The sequence below is a fragment of the Pyxicephalus adspersus genome, chromosome 1 (genome assembly GCF_032062135.1).
Source record: "Pyxicephalus adspersus chromosome 1, UCB_Pads_2.0, whole genome shotgun sequence".
Lineage (NCBI taxonomy): Eukaryota > Metazoa > Chordata > Amphibia > Anura > Pyxicephalidae > Pyxicephalus > Pyxicephalus adspersus.
The window spans coordinates 78,737,005-78,750,806 of record NC_092858.1 but is presented as its reverse complement, the minus strand read 5'-3'; the positions used below and the strand labels follow the sequence as shown (position 1 = coordinate 78,750,806).

Sequence of the window (13,802 nt, the reverse complement as noted above, 5' to 3'; positions counted from 1 at the left end):
TGCTCTGAGCTCCAGAACCAACAATGACACCGGAATGAGATAAGCCCTTGGCAGGCATAAGGCACACAGGACCTATCCAGTATACTATCAGGGGGTTGCAACAACAACAAGGCCACTGACTAATTAATATGAAATCAGAATTTCTGTGTCAGACTATATGGGTATCCTGGTAGAAGCGCCACTGGGAATTTCACCCAACTGAAAGTGAGGCACACTGGCCAGGTCACTCAAATGCATAGATATCCTGCAGCTGGGCAAGGGGATCTATGTAGCCTGATGCACTGGATATGCTGAAATACTGCCCAATAACTGATAAATCAGCACACATATTCTGGAGAAGAGCTGGTCAAAACCATCTCCCAAGATCTCTAGTCATAGGCCTGAATGGTTAAGTGTAAACAAGTCAAATGTTGAATCCACGCTAATATAATGCACCAGTCTGACCGGCCCCAGAAGTTTTTCCTGGCCCCATTAAGTTTTCAAACAACCTATAGGTACACTGAGAATCTGTCCACAAAAGAATCATTCGTTTGAGAAAAAAGGGGTGCCCATAAGAGATGTTTGGCAGAGAGACAGCAGGAGCTTGACGCAAACATGTGCCACAATGCCCTGTCCATGCACCCCCCTCTTATTTTTTCAATTCATAAAGTTACATTTAAGTATGAGGTTGCTGGGTTTTCTTATTTTGTACACATAATACCACAACAGGTAAAAAGGTATATATCCTGTTTTGCTCCACAATGCCAGTACACTGGAAGCAGGCTGGTCATGTTTCATAATATATTCAATGGGTAAGACATATCACACATTCACCTGAACAGAAACATATTTTTGTTCCTCCAACCAAGTTACTGATAAAAGACATTATATTTCTCACAAATCAGACTGTCACTAATGTGAAAAGCATTAACACACTGGCAGAATTACATTCTAGCTCAAAGAAATGTGAAATTCACATTACTGAGCTGCTATATATTTCTAGGGTATATGATGAACTTCAATATTTGAGTAGAATATTGCATACTAACTTTTTACTCTGCAAAAGTCTGTGGTAGAATATAGTATGGTAATTTTGAAACATCAAAAATGAAAAATGGAGGAGAAGAAGAAGCAGGGGCAAGACAAGATGATAAAAAAGTACATGTTTTAGGTAAGCATTTATTTAAATTTTGGGGAAATTCGAGAGACGAAGGTGCAATCTGTTACACTATATATTTCATACCTGTTTAACGGTTTCCTCTGAATTTTGCTTTAAATAATTCTCCACTTCTTGCTTTTCTTTCATGCTTTTTTCAAATTGGTCATTTGCTTGTCTCAGCATTACCTGCAGTTTTTTAACCTAGGAACAAGGTGTGAAAAATGTCCATATTTAAAAAAAACTTATCAGATACAATAATAACCAACATACAACACTTTCATGCTATGAAACAAGCATGGTAGCTTGTGTTATTATTACAATTTTTTACAAATTGTAATATTTATTACAAATTTAGATTTATTACAAATGTTAGGAATACAATTACTAAAACACATTTTTTACCTAAAGGGTCTTTTAATTGCATTCCAAAGTGTTGGCTAAATGTTTGATTACCTTGGACGGGGGAGTGGCTAGCCGATGGTCATGTAGGACGTGTTTGTCCAGTCTAAGGGGAATCCTGTTTACATCAGCGCCTATTACCTCAGATGGGGCCAAAAGCGTAGGGGATCCAGAAGGCGAAGGATGCGGGCGACGCCAGCACCCGGAACAGAATCGGCGGCATCTTTACTTCAGGCGTGCAGGCCGCACAAAACCAGGCCCTTAAGCCGCAGCGACGACGCCAGGTCCAGAATTGCAGTAGAGTGGCCTGCACACCGCACCCCCGTCGGATCAAGCCTGCCAGGTACCATTTTTTGAGGATTCATCCTCTTTTTCCACTCCAGAACCTGAATCACCCATAAGAAGCCCCTACCTCATGGTCTAGGACTCCACTTCCGGTTCCCCATCACACACAAGGCATGGAATTGGAAAGCCCACTTAAGGGATGTCCGTATATGCCCAGCACAAGATGACGACAGGTTGTAACAGTTCAGAATGGCCTGGATGGCATGGGATTGGTTTAAAGTCTGCCCTCAATTTCGTACTTACTTCATATATTTGCAGATTTTTTTGCCTCCGGGCATATGGGTTATATGTGCATTGTACCTTGAGACATTAACTTGTCTCATTCATTTTAATTTACACCTCATCCCAGTGGATTGTAAGAATTCAACCAGAACTGTAAGTTGCATGCACAGAAAAACCCCACTATTCTATTTACCCTTTAACTTTGCAAATTACTTAAGCACCGATTGATTCTTCATTCAGAGCATACAAAGCTTTTTACAGGTAAAAGACTCACTTGATCTCTTGTTTCAGCCTCTTGTGTCTGGATGCCCTGCAGCTGTTTTTCATAATTAGAGCACATATCACAACGTCGGCCGAGCTTATTACCAGCTGTGTGCACCTGCAAAACACCATGCGAGATTATTTTTTCCACAGCATGTTTAACCCCCCTACCGTTCCAATTCTCTCCATATTTCCATTACAAAAGCGTTACTTTTTTGCATGGAAATTCATTAATTCATTCTTAGGTATAACTCACTGAAATATATATGTACAATATTTATTAAATTTAATAATAAACTTTAAAAAAAAAAGTTAAACATGTAATATAACTGTAAAGTAGCTTGTAATATTCATTATATATATATATATATATATATATACGGCTATTTTGTATTGAATCCAATACAAAGTCCCTGCAGTATGTGCAGGATGCCGACGGAGCAAGGTAAGTGGGTTTTTTTAAGTTTAAAGCGACCCCGAGTAAGACTCAAGATGACAATTTTTAGCATATAAAATCCAGCCCGAGTCACCCTCGGGATTAACGCTAGGGGGGGTTATTATATTGAGAGCACAATGAAAACCAACACTCACATAGAAACATCAGTTTTATTTAATCTAAAATAAAATACAATCTAGCCTTTAAAGAAAAACTCTAATCAGCACCTAAAAAACTACCCAGAAAAAAAAGAATGTAAATAAACTACCCAGAAAAGGTCTCTCTACTGCTTAGCACAATATAGTGTGCAAGCAACCATGTACCTCCCCCATTTATTGTAATCAGAAGACATGCTGTCCTGTTTTACCACGGCAGTGTTATCACTATTTATTAGTGGTCCTAGAGAGAAACAAGGAGTTCTAGAGAAATATACTTTCAGAAAATGTTAAGATGAGCTCCAAAAATATCTTCACTACCCACCACATGTTTTTTTGGAGAGGAGAACATGTGTATTATTTAAGTTTACATAGCTTCAAGTTTTTTTGTTGTTGTTAGTTGTGGATAGAGTGGGGAAGGATTACAATCCTAATGATTTATTTTCTGAAATCTGCATATAACAGTTCATCATGCTCTCCAATCCGTACAAAATTTGTATTAACTTTGCATTCACCAACAGTAATGTAAACTTCAAGTACATTTTCAGATTTCACTGGTCTTCAAGATATTTGATTTAAATAAGGGGGAAAAAAACATACCTCCTTTTGTAATAAATTCCACTCGGTCTCTCTCACCAGACGGTAACCAGAGGGAGGAACATATGCACTCTCTGTAACCTGCGTGACACTTGAAAGCAGTGAGGCCGTCTCTTCTTGCTCAGGAGTCATGGCTTTGATTGCTTTCTCCTGATCTTTGGTTAACATGAATCCTCTTGGCATGTGCAAAGATCCAAGGGAAGAAGTGTCAAAATTCTCAGAAACAGAATCTGCTCCTACAAGGGGGCCAAAGTCAGACTCATCAAGATTGCCAGCTGATTTGGCTTTGTTGTTATAGCCCAAGGTTTTTGCCTGTAGCTGCCCAGATGTGCCTAGACTATCTGTAGACTGTGCTCTTCGAAGTCCATCTTTAAATAAGTCCTCTTGCTTGCCAAAACATTCTCCTTCATGTAATGTTATGTCTGCATCTAAGGAATGGATTGAGCCATGAGAACTGTTTAGGAGACCCTGGAAAATGACATATAATGTAAAATAGCCTTGTGTCTGGTTATCTTTAAATAGGATAGCAGACTGTAAAAATATGGAATACAGAACAATAAGTTATCTTCAAACTTCCTTATTAAAGTGGACCTAAACTCTAAAGGTAGGTTTAGAATGTATATATAGATACATGTTTTTATATACACACACTCACTTAAGTGGCACTAGAGTGTCACTTACCTCACTGGTGTCAGCATTAATGGAAACTAACATTGTCGCTATATGTGTACCTTTCCATACTTTCCGGTCCTTCCCCATTCCCAGTCCTCTCTCAATGCCCAAGATACCCGCCCATACTTCACACCCAACCAAGCCTGTTTTTAAAGCTAAGAATAATACTATTTAATAAAGTAATAGAAATAGCGGAAAATATGTTTGCTGTGGAGTGTCGATTTATTTAACAAGTTATGTATAATCTTTTGGAAAACTTTTGTTTTTTAGGCAAAATTATGAATGGTGTCTCAGAGAGGTTTATATGGCTAGTACCAATAGGGACAGATCTTTAGGAAAACCTGAAAGTCTTTTTTAAAAGAATAGGCTTTGTCACACATCTAAAATCATGTCTAAAATACAAGGCCACCTAATGGGCCTTGATTAAATAAAGCTCTCCAAGGCTGGAGAAGATACACTTTCATCAGCGACGCTGGGTGATCCAGCAAACCTGGAATGGATCCAGTCCATGTTTGAAAACATTTGCTAACAAATAGCATATGACTTTAAGGAAATCCATTCCAGGATTGATGGATCACCAAGCTTCACTGATGAATGTGTATCTTATTTAGCCTTGGAGAGCTTTAATAAATCAGACCCAATGACTTATTTTTGTTGGCTAGAAAATTCTACTAGAAAAGTCTGCATATGACAGACAGGTTCATTGGAAACATTTGTTACTGATACTACAAACAAGAAAACATTAAGACACAGACTGAAATTTACACTAAACCAAACAAGCAAATCTAAGGGGTCCCTTTATAAAGAAGAAATGCTTTAAAGTACAAAAACGCTCTATGCCTGCTTCCTTTGAGTCTTTGTAGGAGAGGGGGGGGGGGAATGAAATAAGAGCCTGGTCACAATACCTGCTGCAATAAAGTGACCAACCTCTCCTGCAGTTACATATTTCTCTGTGCAGCATTTACTTTATGACACATTGTAAGCTCCACAATGTGGCTTGTATTTTATCAATTGGCTGAAAAATATCACATAGTGTGGAATAACTAACCTAACTAACTAACCTCTTGACTTTGAAGATTTGGAAAGGATTCTTTATGAGTAAGTGTTAGTTTTGATTCCTCCTCTTCTCCTTTTGATTTCCCTTCTGTCTTTTTACGGCTCCTTTGATCATCATCTTCCTAGGAAAAAAAAAGGAACAGACCTGAAAACCTCCAAATTTAACAAACAGAACTCATAGTTGGATCTGATAGTCACAAGCATTTTTCTTTAGAAAGCCTTGTAAGGTTTATTAGCTTATATGGCCCTTTTTAGATACACTTCTATTAATGTTCATTTTAGTGCTAACATTTGAAATATGATATCCATAAATTTTGGTAAAAAAAAACTTGTACATGTTGTTCTTAGATAATAACTTCATGATCTAATATGTTACAACTGAGAGTGTAAACTAAATCTAAATGTTTATATTCTGTCATAATTCATCTATTTCTGGATTTTTTTGGTGACTCTGGACAAAAGATAAACTTTATTTCCTTAATAGCCAGAAAAGATATAAATCTACACTGTATGAATGAAAACTACCTATGAATCCCAGATATTGAATTGTACAAAAAAGCAGCGATATCATCACTGTGTTGTACATAACCTGTGCTAGGAGCAGAAGTGTAAGAAGGACCCAGGAGATTTTTCTACTACAGGCGCACTGCATAAAACTACAGGAGGGGGTGAATACAAGACCAATGAGGCTGTAAAGGAAGCGCAACAGTGACTGGTCTTATCTACAGAGAATCCTGAAAAAAGGAAAAGTTTTTTGCTAGATTACTAAAGAGAATACAAACACGTGCATCTTCCATATAGACAATTTTTCTCATCCTAGATTTCAGCCTGCTCCAAATAGGATTATCAATGTAATTTACTTTTGATGTCACCATAAATTACATACCAGTTATCAACACATTTTACAACATTTCTGAATGACAGAGTTATGTAGCCTCAGATAAATATACCAGGCCTTTCTTTTTCTTTTCCTCGACTTGGCGTAGCTGCTCTGTGGTCAAAACAGACTCCATACGTTTCATGTCTTGCATCATCAGGCGCTGAGACTCGAGGAACTGGTCATTGGCTTTCTGCCATGTATGTTTTAGCTGATTGTGCTGCTGTCGCTCTTGTTCTAGCAGATGACAAACTATCCCAGAGAAAGCCCAGAAAAACAATTACTTACTAACACATGGGGCACAGTGAATATACAAGTGTCACAGAAATTGGTGCTTGTTGTTCTGCTGTCAGTATAAACAATAAGGATTTATACCAAAAATTCTTATGTTAGGACCAACATATTAAAAACAGTAATGATTTTAAAATATGATTTACGAAATGAATACCGATATTCTTTACAGTAGTCTACTCACACAAAAAATCAAAACATGTTTTATAACAGTACAGTTACAGTGTTTAATTTAAAAATACCTTCATGCAGCTCCTTCCTCAGCTTCTCCGTATCTTCTTGAAGGACAGACTTCTGAGTATTCAGAACAGCCACATACATTTCTAAATCTGTTCGGCAGGATTTTTCTGCTTCCAGGTAATGATTTATTTCCTTCACCTGACAAAATTAAAAGTGGGAGTTTATTCTGTTAAAAAGAGACCATAGGGTCATACTGTACCGTATATAGAAAATATGGTTTCATGTAAATGCCCTAATCGAACGCAAACTAAAAAATTTTGTTTTTGTTTTTAAATATTTCGATAGAATGCAAAAATGTTTGACCCAGTCAAGTTTTCATTGTCGTCTTGGTATTCTGCAGAGGAGATTATATTCTGTCCCTGTCACACCAAGGGAAAGAATAGGAGGAATAGTGTCACTAGGACAGGAAAACAGACAGCAATTACAGCAAACCTGACTTTTCATTTTGTAAATGATAGTTTCCTGGCTCCTGAACTGACCTTCAGGTTTCAATATGGTTATACATTGACCTAGGGAAATTTTTCAAATAAGCATTGCAGATTTCAGTCTGACTTTCCTAATCTGCATACTTGTTCCAGGTCAATTATTTATTTAATACCGAGGCCACAGTGTGAGTAGAACTGTAATAACTACAGAATATGTCAGTAAAGCTTTATTTCAGCAAAACAATTTGGCATAAATATTCCACCTTTCATTTTAAAGTTTACAATTTTAATGACCTAAATACATCTGACAAGAGGACTGTTTAGGTCCACATCTTGAGGCCTAAGATCTGCACTCAATTTTAGTAATTCTCTAACAAGCAGCAAAAAAGTTTGCAAGACAAAGTCATAAAATGTCCTTAAAGTTCCACTCCAGCCTTATGGTTCTTTATAGTTTTACCTAGAGAGTTTTTTCAGAGTTTTGTCTGAGGTTGGACTTTAAACAATAATGATATTCTGCACTTTAAATATTTATGTTTGTAAACCTTAGAGGCTTCAAGCTCCTTGATCCTTTCCTCCGCTTCTGTTAACTTCTGCTTTAAAGCTCCAATTTCTTTTTCCATTGGCATCACCACTGAACGCAGCTTTTCTGCATCCTCATGGGCCTGTGATCAAAAACAAATTCAACAAACTTTTTAAGACAAAAAAAAAAAAAAACTTAATTGTTCAGCACTTGATAAGCACAGATTTACATTCTCCTGTTCATATTCATTTATACATTAAAATACTATAATTTGGTCCTATAAAAACTATGCCGGAGTGCAGTGCGGTGTTGACAAGGTATCAACTTTACACTAAGGGCTTTTACACACCCGCTATCAGTCACACAGAAAATAATTACTTCAAGTTATTGTGCTAAAGGTGGCCCTACAAGTTATTGAATCATGTGTTTTTCATATATTGCCTCTGCATTTTTGTTAAATTTATAATTACATGGTGGAATCTGTTGTGCATTGTTTTACACCCGAGGTTAGATATAACTAATTTTAGAACCTGCCAAGGGCCAGCTGATTTTATATTATGTCCTGATACATAAGACCTTACAATTAGGGGGTGTACTTTCTTTTTCTCATAACTGTAAAAATTTTAAAAGGCAAGGTTTTTTTTTTTAGTTTTGCAAAGATGGCTGAAGTGTTAGAATAAGTCACAGTAAAACATCAGTCATTGTTTTTGTTTCTTGTCCAGTAAGCAATTTTAGGTTCTGCTTCACACATTTGTATTTTTGAAGTAGATACCCTTAACTTTTGTTTATAAAGCATCAACACATTATACAGTGCTGTACAATAAGTTTAGGTGATCTTTCACACCCACTGAAACAAGCTATTTTCAGCCTAGTACAGTGAGATTTCAAAATTAGTCACATGCTTAAGAATAAAGATCCTTATCCTTTTGTAAAGCTTTGTGGACTGAGTCTAAAGTATGACAGCCAGTTTTAGCCAGCAACGCTTCGTCAATTCTTATTAGCCTGAGCCGAGTGCCTGTAATTATCACTATGCCAAAATCCTTAAAAGGCTGATGTTTTTTTTGATTACCGGCCTCATGATAACAGGCCATATTATAGAATAAAAACAATACCTGTAGTGTAGAGTGCTCAAATGAACAGCAAAGACCAATTCCTAAAAACCTACTTTAAGCAAATGATACTGTGCTAAATGGAAAGTTTACATCAAAATACTCAATAGGAATTGGTACAGCACTTTTTATAATGCCAAGTCTAAAACCCAAGCAGATGCTGAAAATTACTAAAACTGATTTAAAGGGAAATGACACTTTGAGCATACTACAAAATTATGTAAGCATAGCAGAAGGCCTGTAAAGAATTCCCACAGCTTCCAATCATCAGGTGAATACAATTGTACTTATCCCCACAATGGCAGGGAGAGTATTCTATAAGTTATAAATTCTTATTCATTACTATTATGAAAAAGGTAAAACCCTCACCCACCTTTTTCATGTCATTTTCCAAGTTCTCCTCTTGTTGGCCTTCAGATAGCCGTCTTCTAAGCTCTGCAATCTCTCTTTCCACAGACTCCCTGTACTGCCCCCACTGTGCACGCTCCTGCTCCAATCTGCGATGAAACTGGAGTTCATATTCACGCACTGTGTCTACAATCAAAGAACATTTTCACTCAGTAGAAGGAAAAAAACAGATGTGGTTTCCGCACAAAGGAGTTCAATTACCATATAATTGCACAGTGCAAGAATAAGCAGCATAAAAGTACATGTCAAGGTATTTATTATTTTTTTGTGTTGTATAGCAAGAATATCATGCTTTACACAGCTCAGGCTTTTGTTTTCAGGGTTATTAAATTCTGCTAAATAAATGGGAAATTACTTGCTATGCCACAATATTTTATATTTATATTTATATTTTATCTCTTTAAAGTAAAAGATTTTCAGTCAAGCAATACTGATCTTTTTGGTATGTGAAACCTAACATGATGATCAGCAAAGTTTCTCCAGCTGAATGATGGTTGAAGAGAACCTGTTCTGCTTGCGCTTGGCAACAAATTGGTGGGTAGTAGGTATACTAGAAAATTTATACAAAGAAAATGCAATCTTTAATTTGTAATTATCAAAATGTCTAAAGGGTACTGAAAAACAGAAGTGCCTGTTAAAGAAACCCTGGCATAAAATATAAAATGAAATTCCACAAGCAGTAACAGAAAAGAAATGAAAGGTGAGCATGCCATTGCTTGAACTCTGGGATTGATTACAGTGTACCAAAGCTAAGAGAGACATCCCAGGGGTCTGCAACCTGCGGCTCTGGAGCCGCATGCGGCTCTTCAGCCTCCTTGTTGTGGCTCCCTTCGGCTGCCGCGGGGAGATCTCTGATGGGGGATCCCCTTCCTCCTAAGACACTGCGGAGGAGGGGGATTTGCCCTTGGGTAATTCTATCTCAAAATATAGTTACAAACCTTTCATGATAGCTTGCAAAGATGCCACTTCTTCTTGCCATTGTCTCTTTACTTCGTCAATGGCTTCCTGCTTTGTGCTCTCTGACACTGTGGCAATAGCTTTGATGTTCTCTATCTCAGCACGTGCTTGCGTTAACTCCAGATTCAGTTGAGCTATCTCATCCTCTGCAGACTGTAAAGCAGCATGTTGGCGCTTTAAATCCTCTGAGAAGTTTAGCAAACAGGCCATTAAAGAAAAAAAAAAAAAAGGATAAGATTTAATATTAAAATATTTACTAAATAAAAATCACTAAACTAAAGGCAATAATCACAAACTAGCAGCTGTTTCAATTAATACTTACAAAGCAGAAACTTATCATAAAACACACAGCAGTAAGTTTTGTAGGGTGTTGTTTACAAGGAGTTACAACATTATACAGTTTATATCAAAATCCTACCTTGTTTGTAGCTGTCAGGGACTGAAATTGGACAGCCCAAGCCCAAAAAAACAAAAAAACCCTCAAACAGAAACACATGCGCATATAATGCTATTGGTACGCTTTTGGTTTCTGCCTAATGCTGTTAGCATCACCTCTCTGATCAACACTCCTTACTTCCCCTTAACAATCTTTCCTTACTTTTCCCAGACCAACAATCTCTCCTTGGTTCCTCCTACCAGCCTGACCAACTGGCATCACTCCTTCTCCATGGAAGCAGCTGCAAGGAGACTACAGCATGCAGACTATCTAAAAAACCCATCTGTAAACCTCCTGCAGCTCCACTTGCTTTCTGTTGCCATATGCACTACTATTACCACTTCAATGTACCATGCTGCTCCAGACTTGAAATATCAAAGCCCCATAGAGCAGGCATGACATTTGCAGACCTAAGGAGAAACAAAAAAGGCCACAAATGCACCAGACTTCTACCCGAGGACCTCCGCAGTGATAGTAATCTGAAAATCTTCTTATATGTGGTAAGAATCACTGGTAATGTTCCTCGGCAGCACCAGGTGAGCAGACATGAAGGCTGTATCCAGGGAGCCAACATAATTTTTATCTTTCAAGATTTCATTAAAGTAATCATATAAAGCTTTATCACTTTTAGGAAGAAAAATACTATAATGGTATGGAATTGCCAATTAGCGCAATCCGCCAATTAGATAAGACTATCTGGACCCTATCTTAGTGGAAAAGTCAGGCTTACCTTCCTTGGCTAGGTATAAGTCTTTCAATTTAGCTCTCTTCTGATTAAATTCTTGCTCCATTTGCTGCTTGATTCTAAGAAAATCTGCATTTTTTTTCTCCAGTTCCTCCACTCTTTTCTGAAGAGCAGCTGTTAGAAGACGTAAAAAAATAAAATTTCCATTTGCAACATCTGATTTCTAAAATAAATATAATACTCAATACTTTAAAGAGAGTAGAGCTTGTCAGTATTAGAACACAAAGCCATCTTCTGCTGACAATATTTTACCATGGGGGAAAGAATGCCAGCAGATATCTGCTTTACAAAGGGATTTGGTGGAGGAACATTGATCGAACAAGTTAGATAGCCTGTTCTAATTTAAAATAGTTATTGGTCCTCTACTGCTCCCAAGAAAAAGAAAATGGACAGAGGTCTACCCCTGGATTCAATGTGGCGAAAAGTATATTATATTGTACTGCTAAGGAGTTTATTATAAGTCTGTGTTTTCAAAAGCTCATTATTGTTGCATGTAATGGTCACAATTAGGACCTTGAATAGTTTATCCTGAATAATTAATGGGGTTGTAGGATTCATAGTGAAACTACAATATGCTTTGCTGTTTAATTTTGAGCCAATGCAAGTTAAAGCGTATACTGAGAAGATTGTCAACATTTAGGTTTAACACATTTCAATTAGTATATGCTGGCTGTCGACCACTGAAAAGTAGCTTGTTTTCAGCATGGGAGTTTTTACAACTAAGTTGGTAAAATGTATTTTTAGCACAGGCTACTTTTACCTAATGTTTTGGCTACAGTGATTAGGTGATGGGACCTTTGTCAGGTGTTACTGGAGATATACACTCCATTTGTCCCGATCACCACTTTTCACTAGAACAGGAACAGAGAAATCTTCCACTGTGGACACTTGTACTAGTGACAACTAAGAAGGAATTTCCTCTCAGTACCTGTTGGGTCTAAAGAACAGAAAGGTAAGGAAAATCTATAGACCATCTATAGACAAAAAAAAAAAGGATTTGGTTATTCTTTAATTTTATTTTCCAAAAATATAGTCTTCAAAATATAAATTACAAACATTGGTAAAATAAACAACAAGAAGGGGAAAGGGAACATAGTATAAAGGGGTCATCAAAAATTTCCATACATTTCCATATTCAAATAAAACTCGAGAACTAATAATTAATCATTGTTCTCTATACAAATGATTTATTCAACATTATAACATAACCATTCTTCATATCGTTTAGGTCCCCTTACTCATATCAGAATTATCTCAGGCAACGAGGGGTGGGATATTAAACATAAAGGAAAAAAAGAAAAAACACGGGAACCACGGAAAAAAAGGGGGGAAGAGAGGAAGAAAAAAAAAAAAAAAAAGACGCGAGGAGTTAATTGGGGAAACCAACTGGGTAAGGGAGAACATATTTCTCCCCAGCCCGTTTTTGGGGGGCAGGCCGCCCACCTGCCGTGATTATTCGGCCCGGCACATTTTCAGCAGGTTTGAACGTACACCGAAGAGGGTGCTCTGCTCGCTCCATTCTCCGCTGATAAGAGCCGATTGCTGATTAGAGCCGGGTGGAGTGAGAAGAGCACAGCACAGCTATGATGAAGACATAGACATAGGCAGTATTAAAAGCAAGTGTGCCTAGGAGTCCTCAAATAATTGATATTAATTTAATTATTGCAAATTGGGGACCTCCGGGACCACTTACATAGAAAGTAACATTGGGGAAGGGCCCCCTATCCCCTATCCCCCTATGGGGAAGGGCCCCCCCTACTTTTTACTTATCTCTCACAAATCTATAACTGTATTACTATGTTACCCTGTCTGCTTCTCTTCTTTGAACCCCAATTTCTCTAGAATGGTGGGGTGTACAAAGCCGAAAGGTAAAGTGAGAGTACACCTTTGGATAACACCCCCCCCCCCACACAATAAAATTTGATTACTATGGCAAACGCACTGCCCTGTTACACATTACTGCCCACTTCTAACACTGGAACCCCAATTTCTCTGGAATGGGGAGGTGTAGGAAATTGAAAATGTGTAGGGTACATCTGTAGATAACACTTCATAAAGTTTCATCACAATGGCATCATTAGAACATAAACTCTGCCGATTAAATCGAAATTGGGGTTTAGGTACTGGTAGGGTAAGTCATGTGTAACAGGGCAGCATGTTTTGATGGGCAGTTAATGTAATGATGCCATTGAGATGAAAGTTTGTCCCCCACTTGCACCTATGTTTCTGTTTATCTGCACCTCTCTGTTCTAGAGAAATTAGGGTTCAAGGTAGGAAAGCAGACAGTTTGATGGGCAGAGGTTTTTATGTTCTAATGATGCCATGCTAATGAAATTTTAGGGGTTTGTACATCTGTTCCCCACTTGCACCTGCCCAGCAGTTATCACGGGTTACCAATCCTAGGTGCCTAGCAGTTGCCAAGTAGTCACTAGGAGAGGCTTTTTTTACTGCCAATGTGAACTAAACCTAATTTGTTAAGACACATTGATCACAATATTACACTACTAGAAGGG

General features: G+C 37.7%; 1 protein-coding gene across 1 annotated transcript in view; it reads right to left on the bottom strand.

The window, feature by feature from the left end:
* RABEP1 (rabaptin, RAB GTPase binding effector protein 1) overlaps positions 1 to 11,423 on the bottom strand; it is a 23,996-nt gene extending 12,573 nt beyond the window's left edge. Inside the window, exons 1-10 of the mRNA XM_072415498.1 lie at positions 11,275 to 11,423; positions 10,090 to 10,293; positions 9,117 to 9,277; positions 7,657 to 7,776; positions 6,692 to 6,827; positions 6,232 to 6,410; positions 5,287 to 5,403; positions 3,557 to 4,021; positions 2,379 to 2,483; positions 1,223 to 1,339 (exon numbers count right to left, since the gene is read on the bottom strand). Coding sequence (XP_072271599.1) covers positions 1,223 to 1,339; positions 2,379 to 2,483; positions 3,557 to 4,021; positions 5,287 to 5,403; positions 6,232 to 6,410; positions 6,692 to 6,827; positions 7,657 to 7,776; positions 9,117 to 9,277; positions 10,090 to 10,293; positions 11,275 to 11,335 — 1,665 coding nt within the window. The 5' untranslated portion in view covers positions 11,336 to 11,423. The remainder of the gene's footprint in view (positions 1 to 1,222; positions 1,340 to 2,378; positions 2,484 to 3,556; positions 4,022 to 5,286; positions 5,404 to 6,231; positions 6,411 to 6,691; positions 6,828 to 7,656; positions 7,777 to 9,116; positions 9,278 to 10,089; positions 10,294 to 11,274) is intronic.
* Positions 11,424 to 13,802: the final 2,379 nt, after the last annotated feature.